This window comes from Anthonomus grandis, chromosome 4 (assembly GCF_022605725.1).
Source record: "Anthonomus grandis grandis chromosome 4, icAntGran1.3, whole genome shotgun sequence".
NCBI lineage: Eukaryota > Metazoa > Arthropoda > Insecta > Coleoptera > Curculionidae > Anthonomus > Anthonomus grandis.
The window spans coordinates 3,752,337-3,764,812 of NC_065549.1; the positions used below are offsets into that span (position 1 = coordinate 3,752,337).

The 12,476-nt window shown below is 33.8% G+C and overlaps 1 protein-coding gene across 2 annotated transcripts in view; it reads right to left on the minus strand.

Annotated features, from left to right (window-relative positions):
* Positions 1–12,476, minus strand: part of LOC126734753 (protein split ends-like) — an 80,836-nt gene that overhangs the window by 44,303 nt on the left and 24,057 nt on the right. For both annotated transcript variants that reach the window (XM_050438465.1, XM_050438466.1), the window contains 6 exons: positions 11,403–11,975; positions 6,214–6,306; positions 5,987–6,159; positions 2,592–2,681; positions 2,300–2,536; positions 241–376 (listed from right to left, as the gene is read on the minus strand). In XM_050438465.1, coding sequence (XP_050294422.1) covers positions 241–376; positions 2,300–2,536; positions 2,592–2,681; positions 5,987–6,159; positions 6,214–6,306; positions 11,403–11,975 — 1,302 coding nt within the window. The remainder of the gene's footprint in view (positions 1–240; positions 377–2,299; positions 2,537–2,591; positions 2,682–5,986; positions 6,160–6,213; positions 6,307–11,402; positions 11,976–12,476) is intronic.

The following is a 12,476-nucleotide window of genomic DNA, read 5'->3' on the forward strand; positions in this document are numbered from 1 at the left end:
AATTAAAGTAACTTTCTAAAACCAATAGTTTTGGAAATAATAATTGAAATAAAATTTGGCGTTTTTTATAAATCACGTCGTAATTCACGAATTAATAAACATTTTGCAACGCTCTACAAGGATTTAGAATAAGCATCAAAATTGGCATGTTTTTTCTAAATTAACCGCCCTCGTATCGCCTATAGCTTCGGAAATAGCAAAGCAAATAGGACACCCTGTATATTTATAAAAGAAATTTACCTGGTAATGATCAACAATCTTGCTGGTATCATAATAAGCGTTACTGCTTCCATCCAAGTTATACGGGGGAGTTGGATTGGTACTGCTATAATTCGGCGGGTGTGTATAGTACGGACTAGTACCAGTATACGACGCACTAAAAATTTCATAAAATTTCACAAAAGTTTTTATAGATAGAGACACGTTCAAAATCTAGGGATATTTAAAACTAAACTATTAATTTTTCTTTCTTACCTTAAAGTATGTTGAACAGAACACGGTTTATTATTATTTATTTTACTCACAAAAAAAACTTTTTTTTTTTAAAATGCCTAAAATACACAATATTGATAATGTACAATATTATCAGTTCATTGTCAAGTACTGCAAAGGTGTTTTTTAAATAGTTTAAATGTGCCTAAACGTCATTTGGCAGATAATGAAATGTTAAGGGCTGTGGGGATGCTTGAGGCTGGAATGCGTCAAATTAATGTAACCAATGCTATAGGTACCACTCGAAGCGTTATTTCTCGCCTCTGGAGCCGTTATCGGAAGACCGGAACCAAAGGGATTTGGCTCGGCCAAGGGTGATCTCACTTATATGGATCGATATGTTCAGTTAAAAGTTCAAAGAAATGACACAATAACAGCATCACAATTAATAAGTCATTTAAACGGAGCTCATAATGTGACTGGTTCAAGACATACCATCTACAGAAGATTGAGAAAAGGTAATCTAGTAAAACAAACGTCTTGGAGATGCCAACCCTTAAACCAAGGGAATCGCCCAGTCGAGTAGAGCCTCAGAGCCTTGGGCTCAGGAACGTGTCACTTAGGAGCAAAATCAATGGGAAAATATTTTATTTACTGATAATTCATGCTTTATGGATGCACCTGGTACAAGAAATCGAATCCATCATACACAGTAGGTTCACAGTTATAGAGAAGGCATAATAATTATGGTATGGGCAGCAATTTCTCTTGTGCTCGTTCTTCTGGATCATTTCTTATCAACAGACCGCTAAGTTAGAAATGTCCTATTGTTCCATACACACAAAATATTGGTGCTATAAGTTCTATTTAAATGCATGATAATTCCTGCCACACACAGCTGGAATCACAAAAATTTTTTTGCAGGTGTAGAACATTCGTGTTTTAGACTGTTCAGCTCAACCACCTGATCTCAATCTTATAGAGCATGCCTGGGATATGTTTCGGCGAAGAATTCTTCAGAACCAGAATCAGTTTCAAAACCAATCAGCTGTCTCAAGCTCTTTAACGGTATTGGGAATTAATTAATGCACGAGGACACATTATTTGAATATATACAGGGTGATTCAAAATTGAGTGCAAAGATTTCAAGGGAGTATTTACCAGCCAAAAATAAGAACTTTTTTTCATATAAACGTATGTCCTAACTTGCTTCGTTTTCTAGATAGAGAGTGTAAAAGTTTTTTAATAAAATCGATTTTTTATCAATTATTCAAAATCCTTTCAGCCGATTTAAATAAAGTTTGGTAGGCTTATTTGTCGTCATAAAGGCCCTCCTTTGGTGGGAATAAAATAAATTTATTAATTCCAGTGGCGTTTCAGGGGGCTACCTACTTGATACTTATAGGTAAAATTATGGTTTTTTGACAATTTTTTTTTAGTTTAAGCAAAATTAGATTATCGAGATTCATTTAATTTCTTTTCAAAATTTAACTTAGCCTAAGTAATAGATACATACAAAAGTAGATTTTCATAACAAAAAAAAAACAAATTTTTTTTATTAAAAAACTTTTACGCTCACTTTTTTACATTGTATCTAAAAAACGAAACAAGTTAGGCCCCATACGTTTTTATAAAAAAAAAATTCTTATTTTTGGCTGGTAAATACGCCCTTGAAATCTTTGAATCGCCCCGTATATTGTAGATAAATTTACATTGTTCTCACGAAAATCAAATTAATTTGTTAATTGGGAAATCTTCACTTATAATTGTGGCAAAAAATATTTTATTAGAAAATTTAAAACCACTTCGTAATTAAAATAAATTCAATATACCTAGATTTTGAGAATTCGTGTACAGTTCAACCTACCTATATCCCCCCTGAGTAGTATTGGGAGCATAAACGTGCTCCCCGGAGGTGCCGTAGTACGGACTATTAGCCGGATTCTCCCGGGGACTGCACGACTTATCCGGACTCGATTTACTCGAGGCCACGGTGTCTTGGTAAAATCCGACCCGCAGTTGACCCCCGTTAAACGGATATTGACGTGGCGATATGTCCGGCCTCGGGGAGGCCATCACAGGCGAAGCGCCGCTACTTGGCGATCTAAAATGGAAGTTGTTCGATTTATGACTAATTTCGTAGGTTTTATAATGCGTACCTGTGTAAAGGCGATGGGTACGGAGCTGGATATGCTCCCCTTTCCTCCATGCCCACCCTTGGCGAGTCCAAGTCTTGACTAAAGGAGGATCTATAAAAAAAAAGACAGTATTCTCGATTAAACAGTTTGGGATTAAGATACCTTAAGTATAAAGATGTCTGAAGGTATATTTGGGCAACGGTATTATTTTCTCTTTTTTTTACATAGCAAATCAACCTTGATTGATAAAGACAAGTAAGAATCAAGTAGGTTATAGTAAATACTAAGAAAAAATGGTGATGACGATGAAGTAATCGTTAGATTTGGCCTTTTCTATTAAATTCAAAGAAGTCGTCCATGATTCTCACAGAGACCTTAAATTTAAGGGAAATTCGAAACAAACGTAAGTACAAGCAAAAGACAATTTTAGTAACTGTAGAGGTAGTTAAAAAAAGCTGCCAAAAGGGGTTATGTTCAGACTACGATAAGAATGAAGAATAAGGGCTTCATCGATCAGACAACGTGGACATTCTATGATCTCATTTTTTTTAATTTTTAGATTCGGCCAATTACATTATTCGGGAGAGATTTTACGCGATCTGTGTTTCTCAGTGTAGAGTTTTATGTCCGTGTAGTGGTAATTATTTCGAAGTAGCGCGGATATGGTGCTAAAAGATTCTTCTTTATATAAGAGCAATAACCGTTCTTATTGAGTTCAACTGACATTTAAGCTGGATGGTGATGCGTGAGTGGTGAGTGGTTTCCTGTACAGCGAGTGGCCGAGCATTAAGTTTGTTTTTTCTATTGATAGAGATGTCCAAGAAGGAGAGACTATTTATTGCGTTTCAATTGTTAAAAAGACATTGAGGTTAATAGAATTCTGATGAGAATACAGTTCAAGTGGTTAAATGACAAACGTATCATCACGAATACCAAAAGAAAACTGGTAACATACAGTTTTCAGATTTTAGTTTTAAGTAGAGTTTATTGCCTTCTTGCAAAGTATTCCATAAAGATGTTTTCTGCAGTAGGAAAGACCTTTATTCGCAGGTTTTCTCCTTCCATTAAAAATATGTCCCAGAAATTCATTTCATGACATGTCAAAGGAATATCAATTTGCGGAAAACAACAGGAACAGGAATTTTTTAGCCTCACCAAATACTTGGAGTCGCTGGGTAAATGTCTTTCAAGTATTTAAAAAAAAAGTTGATAATGACAGTTCGAATACGAAACGTCGGTTTGAAAATCTGACAACACCTTTTTGTATTATATCTTATTCGAATAGACTCGCAATAAAGAATAGAAATAAAATCGCGAATATTCGAATTTTTCCAAAAATCTTCGGAACTTTTTAAATTTCGAAATGGTGTTTCAATGAGCACCAAATTGCGCATATCTTTTTTAGTCTCCGAGATCCCAACGATAAGGCTCGAATTCGGGACACTCTATCCATAAAAACTTATTTAACTAGAACTTTAAGCCAAGGTTAAAATTAAATCTAGAATTTAAATTACTTTACCTCAAACACTATTTAGTACTTTGAATCAAGGCTATTCTGAAATATGACCAACCCCAAAGCAAGGATTGAGGCCTTGGTTTAACTTAAAATCTCCTTTTTTCTATGCCATGAAAGGTTGGATAGTATGTCTAGTCGAAGAGCTCAAGCTATATGTTAAAAAAAATTCAACCAATGATCTAGTCATCGACAAAAGTTTGGAAATATTTTTAACCCTTGTATTTAACAAAAATATACTACTTTTATTTAATATACTTGCTAAGGTCTTTAGTGTAATCGCATGCTTTTACTTTGGACTGTAGACATTTCTATTTTATCTGCCTTTTGTGCAGCTTGGACATATGTATGGAAAAATGTCTGATGAGTCATATTTAAGATTTAAAATAATTGATATAGTATTTTGTTATTGCTACTATTGTATCCAATACTGTATTAAAAATGAGGAAAAATAAGTATTTGCCAAAAGAGTTGCGACTTAGAGTTGTTGTATTATAGCAAAAAATGTTGGTTTAAGTAAAGCTGTTGTTCCAAGTTGTTCTTGCGAAAATTGCAACACAAATATACCTGCTCGAATTGTGAGAAGGCGCCTTTGTGAAGTTGGATTGTTTGCTGTCAAAAAACCATTACCCTCAAAAAAAAATTGAAGGGCAAGACTTCTTCAGGTTGCTCAAAGACACCTTAAAACTGGGGTACAGTGCTTTGGAGTGACGAAAGTAAATTTAAAGTATTTGGTTCAGATGGAAGGTCATTTTGTTGAAAACATTTGATGTGAACAAGACTTGTATAGGCGAATGATTATTGTTTTTTTGAAAACATCTGGAAAAATGCTAGTAGAGAAAGTGGTTTAATAAAATATTTACGATCAGGTTTTATATTCAAGTTAGGGATGCTATTACCCATAATTGTCCCAATTTAAGGAAGCTTTAATTACAAATTTTCGAGTTAAAGTTTTTATTTAGAGGTCCGATTTTTTTTTTATAAATTTTCCCCTAGCCTGCAATAATATTTATTAAATTGATTAGCACTTTCAATATCGTCAGCATTTTTTATATTTATTTTACGAAAAACCTATAAAATGTCATGAAATCTAATCACTACCTGTTTTATTAAAGGACCTATTAGACTAAACAAATAATATCTATTCATTTACATCACTCCACATATTTCCATCCAATTATTGAGTGTGAAGGAAAAGGATAATAAAAAATATTAATGATATAACTCAAAAATTATCGATACAAAAAAAGGCTCTACATAAAAAAAGATTTGTAATTAAGAAAGGGGTACTTTTTTAATAGCTGCAACACGACAGTTAAAAAGTCACATCGATCTTGAACAGAATTATATGTGTCGCAGGTTCTACGCAGCGGAGAAAATTTATTGATGTTTATCCTAGGTCTTGATAGGTATCTGGTTGATATGCGAGGCAAATGAAAATTAAGCCTGTTCTCACATTTCAGGCAAATCAATCAAATTATTTACCAATTTATATTAAATTTGCATAAATTTTTCTCTAATGAAAGAAACGAAAATCTTTCCAAAAGTTGTGTGTGTGGAAAACCAGTTTGCGGGTACATTCCGTCGCCTAATATAAAAGCAATAAACTTTAATTTATCCTAATCACGCCCTCGCGCCTGCCCAATTAATTTATAATGCATATTTCGAATACAAATATAGACGTTTATTGCCGCAAATATATAAATATAGGCATTTTTCTAATAATGGTTAAGTTGGTGTTCTTTCTTTAATATACCCCAGAGTTATAATAAACACCACCTTAACCCAAGTTTTCATGAACTTGAACTACAATAAACAACAAGTTAAGATTTCACCTATTGGTTCAACAAATATTTTTTAGTTTCTTAAGATTAGAATTAAACCAATCAAAGCCCTAGTGTACCTTTCTGACATGCTGCTCCCGGTACTGATCCTCCTTTGCCTCGAGACCGTTTGGGGACTTTCGAGACTGGGCGAGGGATCCCCGGGGGGCACCCGCTCAGATTTACTGCCCGCCGGGGCAGTTTCTTCCTCCTTCGCGTCCGGTTTGTCGGGTTTCTTTTGGGGTGGCGGTGCCTGAAAACACTCATGCCTAATCTGGACAATTTTTTTCCAAATAATAAAGTTTACCTTCGGGGCACCAAAAGCTTTAAACCAGGCGCTCAAATTGGGAGTGGGGCCTCCGGCGTTTGGATCTTCTACCGGTTTAGTTTCTTTCACATCCTAGAAATTATTATTGTTAACATTGACGATTCAAAATCACGAGACAGTTTCACCACTAACCAAAACTCTTTATTTGACTCTTAGACAAGTATTTCGCTAGCAATGTTAGCATCTTCGGGAGCAGATTCAAATGGAAACTAAAACTACTTTTCAGTAGCCTTATATACACGTAATTGTGATAGCTTTGTGATTCCAAAGCATAAAACTGAAAAAGTTCTTTCAGCTACAATGCTATTAAAGCATTTAATATGCTTCCTAATAAACGTTAAACGCAAAACTAAAACTTTAAACGCAATATCAAAAAAACTTTGCTTTCGCAACGTTCGGAAATGCTCCCTGCTCTTTAGATAAGTTTGATCTTGATTACCATGTTCTGATATTGAACACACGGTGTAGATACTTTTCGATAAGCTTACTTTACTGAAACTCTATATGTAAATATTAATATCTTAGATGCTCATAAATATTTTATAGTAGTACATTTAAAGAGTACTTATAAAAATTAAAATGTAAGCCTTAGTTAATTTTTAAGCAGGACGGTTAGACGGAATCGCTTTGCTAGATCTCGCCGTCTGTTAGATCGAATAACTTAACTGTATAGTTTAAATAAAAAGTTATTATTATTCGGTAAGATTTCTTGCAACTTGGTTGCGAATCGTTTCTCTAGTAAGAAGATTTTGAAGACTTTGGTAAGTACTGAATTGTTGATTCAGCACTAACTATATCTCCTCCTGGTTGTTTTAACAGTTTGAAACTGGTGCAAAGCTAAGACCCTTATTAGGAACATTGAGTTCTTTCTCATTAAAAAACTGAGAGAACTAACTGAAGCAACGATATTAATTGGTTTTTCCTTTTTGTGGTTTACCCTTCAAACTCACCTTTTACTACCAATTTTTTCAGTTTTTTTATTTAATGAAAATTGTCTTATGTTAATTAGTTCATAAAGCACGCAATAAAGCAAAGGAAAACTGGAGTATTATTAATGAACTAAGGAGTAATCCTCGAAGTTAGGTGAATTTCCAATCAATGCAGACAATCTTAATAAGTATTACTATTCAGGAGCAGCAATAAATCCCTCTATATGAAATCAAGAAACTGTTGAACCAAAAAAACACATCTGGGATTGATGGATTGTCCATCAGAGTTTTGCAGATCAAGCTCTCGCCTCAATGGTTCATGCTATAAATGTCTCTTTTGATACTGCAACGTTTCCAAGTCATCTTAAGGTGTGACACCTCTCTTTAAAAGTGGCGAACCAAATGACCCCAAAAATTACAGATCAATTTAAGAAGAAAACATTTTATGAACAAAACATAGATATGTGTAGGGGTGATAGTAACAAAAATGTGGCGTACTCTAAAAAGTTTGATAGGAAGCAAAAATCAGCCGACAGATTTTGGAGATATTGATTTTGGTCCATATAATACCAGCGTAGAAGAAAATTTTAACCAATATTATGCAGATAGTGTCGAGGAAATTTCAGAAAATATAGAGAAACGGCAATGGGACTGTAAAGTTAGTGAACAGAAGGACTCAGAAATAGCAAACTTTAAAAACCTCACTCTCCAGAAACTAAGATCTATTATATTTAAATTTAAGAACAAAAGTACCAGTGATGAGTTTTTCAGTGTTAAGTTGATTAAAGACTTGTTTTGTGTGTTGGGATATCCTTTACTCTATCTAATAAATACCTCTTTAGAAACTGGTAGAGTCCCAGATGATCTGAAGACAAGTGTTATGATTCCTATCCCTAAAGTATCAAAACCAACCATCCCAGAAGAATTTCGACCCATTAATTTACTCCCTGTTGTAGATAAGATCATCGAAACAATTGTGTGTCAGCAACTTAGGTACTACTTTGAGGAAAACAACTTACTCTATGTTGGACAATCCGGATTTAGAAATAACCATTCATGCGAGTCGGCCCTACAGTATATTTGTGCGAAGTGGAGAAAAGAAATAAACGATGAAAATGTTGTGCTTAGTGTTTTTATTGACTTAAAACGGGCATTTGAGACTATAGATCGGGATATCCTCTTTAAGAAATTAAAGTTATATGGAGTTAAGAGTATTGTTTTAAAATGGATTAAGGATTTTCTAAGTAACAGGTGTATGAGAACTAAAGTAGGTGATAGATTTTCAAATAAGGTTGCAAGTAAACTGGGTGTGCCACAGGGCAGTGTTCTTGGGCCCTTATTATTTATAATTTACGTAAATGATATAAACATAGTTCTGCGTAATTCATTTATTAACTTGTTTGCGGATGATACTGTAGTATGCGTGGTAGGTAGGAACTTCAAAAATATTACCAGAATAATGAACTCTGAGATGCATATTTTGTATGATTGGTTGTGCAAAAATAAATTAAAATTAAATATAAGGAAAACAAAGTGTATTGTGTTGGGGTCAAAGACAAATTGTAATAAATTTTATGAATCAGGCTGTACAGTAAATATAAACGGAGATCAAGTAGATTTTGTTTCGGAAATTAAATACTTAGGAATAATTATTGATCCACAGTTGAATTTTTCATTGCACATAGATTATGTTTGTAGAAAATTAGGTAAAAAAATTTCATTCTTATCTCGTATTTCAAGTTCTCTGTCATTATGGTCTAAAAAGTTAATATTTAACACTATTATATTGCCTCATTTTAATTATTGTTCTGCTTTACTTATATCCTGTACACAAGAAAACATAAATAGGCTTCAATTACAACTAAATAAAGCTATGAGGGTTATTTTGAACTGTAGTAAATATACACCAATTGAATATATGCTTTCTACATTAAATTGGTTATCGGTAGAAAAAAATATTAAAAAGGCAAATTTAACATTAATTTTTAAAATCGAACATGGTCTTTTACCAAACTATTTATCAACGTTTTTGGAAAAAAGAAAAAATTTCTATCAATACAACATTCGGTCAAAGCAGAACTATAATATTCAACATGTTAAAACCACTGCTTTACAAAAATCACTGTTTTTTGAGGGAATTCGAATGTTTAATAACCTACCAGTAGAGATTAAAGAAGCAACATCACTGAAAATGTTTAATAAAAAGGTGTTTAATTTCTTAAAGAATCAATTATAATTTAATTTTAAGGAATTTATTATATTACACACATGTATATTAAATGTTTGTTATAGTATTATGTACTAGCCAGGTGCTAAATAAAGGATTATTATTATTATTATTATTATTAATTTCACTTTTACCCTGCCTGTGTAAGGTTCTTGAGAAACTAGTCAAAGTAAGAATGGTAGCCTTCCTAAATAAAAATAACATGTTAAGTAAATGTCTATGTGATTTTCGAGAGTGCTTTAGCACGAGGGATGCAATGTTTTCATTCCTGGAGAGATTATACTTGACCTTAAATGATGGTCAGTTTCTTGCAGCCGTATTCTGTGATTTCTCTGAAGCCTTTGACTGTGTCAACCATGGAATAGGGGAGCTGTACTAGAAGGGTTTAAATATTTTTTGTCACACAGAAACGAACAGTCTGTTCGGTCAAAATAGCACTTTGTCTGAACTTTGTGATCCATGGGTTCCGTTCTCGTTCCCATTGTATTTAAATGACCTGGCGTCTCTCCAGATAAGAGGATTCCTCACTATTTTTGCAAACGAAACCACCATCTTATACAGACAATAGTTAAAGCACATTAACAAGGACACAGTGGTGTGATGCTGATCTGTTGTCTTTAAATATAGATAAGACTAAATTGTTTTAAGTAAAGTTTATATGTTCAGACCAGTTAATGATTCACAACAAAGAATTGGGAGTGAATAATTTTAACAATTTTGTTGGAATTGTTATTGATGATGAACTGAAGTTTTGTGACCATATATCAGCATTGCGACAAAAACTGAACTGAACTGGGATTGGAATCTGCAAAATCGATCCATTTTATTTTATCGATATATGTATCATAAATCTCCACAGGACTATTGTAGAACCTTTTCAAAGATTTAAAGAAACTTACCTTATGTTGCTTATTTATTCTTGAGTCTGCTTGCCTAATATATAAAAAATATGAATCATATGTTGAAAATAAAGGCTCCTCAAAACATTATAATACCAGACAAAACTAGAATATTGCAATGCTCATTCCGAAAAGTTAACTAACATGGAATTCCCTTATATACTTGAGCATAGAATTTTTTAACCACCTTCCAATTTGCATAAAAGCCTCTAAAGGTGCTCCTCGCTTTTAACACTCCCTAAGAGAATTTCTCAAAAGCAAGTATTTTTACAGCCTAAGTTTCTCCAGTTTCTAGTTTTAGTACTTATAGTTTTTCGTAAAGATGTAAAGGTTAGATTTTGTGGTGTTACTTTATGTTATTATTGTTCATGCTAGTATGTTGAACCCACTATTGTGCTTTTTTTATAATTATGTGTTAGTAATATGTCGATTTTATATGAAGCTTTATCAACAAATACCATGTATTTATCATAATAAAGCATGTTGTGAATTTGAATAAAATTTTCTAATATATTTGTGGTAAATAACTTCAAACATGTTTCTTCAGAAATCACTCCATGCTTGATACTCTAAATCAGTTTGTTTAAAAATTAGTTTTTTTAAAACGTGTATATACTTCTAACTTTAAAATGCTACGTTTACTATATACATAAGTGTTTGATTTCTAAGTCTAACCATTTTTGCTTAGCAAAAAGTCAAGCTTGGCTGAACATGTCACTTTGTAAGGATATACTTAAAAGTACTTAAACCACTTAATAACAATAGAAAATTAGATGCATATAAAGGTCTAGCAATATTTAAAAATCAAAAGATCATTCTTAACAGGGATAAAGGTCCAATGCCTTATAGTCAATTTTATAGTGTGGTTAGTGTTTAAGATTTGTTCCGCCATGTTTCATTGCATTTTTCGCTCTATTGGTACATCTTTAGTGTCTACGGCACACTTGTAAGTAGCTTTACTTTCATTTTAATCTTCTCCCGAAGATGCTCACATCATTAACGAAACACATGTCGAGAGTAAAATAAAGAGTTTTGCTTAGTGGTAAAACTGTCTCGTAATATGAATGTCACACCAACCATCGATGATTAGTCACAATTAAATACAATGAATACCTTTCCATCTTTTGGAGGTGGTACTGTGGCCTCAGGAACGTCCTCTTTAACCTCTTTATCCTTGTCCTCCTTTTTAGCCTCCTCGCCGATCTGATCAGCCTCCTCCTTTTTCTGTTCCGCACTCGCAGTTAACTCCCGTTTTTCCTTCTTCTCCGTCTCCTCCTGCTCCTCCTCGTCTTTCTTCTGGTCGTCGACGAACTTGTGCTTCCCGAAACTGTCCAGGACGGAGCCGAGGCTCAGTTTCGGCGCGTTCGTGTCCGTCTTCACGATCAGCGAGTTTTTCGGGTCCTTCATCTTGGACAGGGGTCCCAGCGGGAAAATCTCGTCGGTTTTGGTGGCGTTTTGCACGTTCGTGATCAAATTGCCCTTACTTTTGCCCGGTTGTAGCCGGTCTATGGTACGTTGGACCTCGCGGCGTTTATTAAAGAATTTCGACGGGTCTCTGAACGGCTTTTTCTTGGTTTCTTTTGATACGGGGACGGCGGGTGATGGTACCGCGTCTTTTTTCGGTGGAGCCGAGGGCATTGTGGTGGGAGCTATGGTCATTGGAGCGGGTATTATTGGTTTTTCCACCTATATAAGAAAGGTAAAATTAAGTAAAAATACTACAAGGTTTACATCCAGAAGGTAAACATCTTAATTTTTTAATTATATGGTGTCAAAGTGTCGTAGTTGTTTTTTGATCCGTGTATTAAACGAAAATTTTCCTCGAAAATGTGACTCTATTAAAAACTATTGGACGGACTTTATGTCTTAGATCTCTCAAAGACGACTTTTTACGATTTTAGAGGTTAAACTGATGATTATTTGTCATTAATCAACATGGACATGTGTACAGGGTATACCAAATTCAAGGCTGACCATTGATCTGTTTATATTTAAAAATCCTTGTTATGAAGTTATTTTTTTAATTATTTCAAGCAGTTGAAGCTATTTTTTAATTTTTTCCAGCGGGTTAAAGCCACTACTTTTTATTTCAGGTAGTTGAAGTTATTTTTAGGATTTGTTCCAAAAGAGACGAAAAAATGGCTTGAATAGTCTGAAAAACGAGAAATTACATAAGTTGCTTAAAAG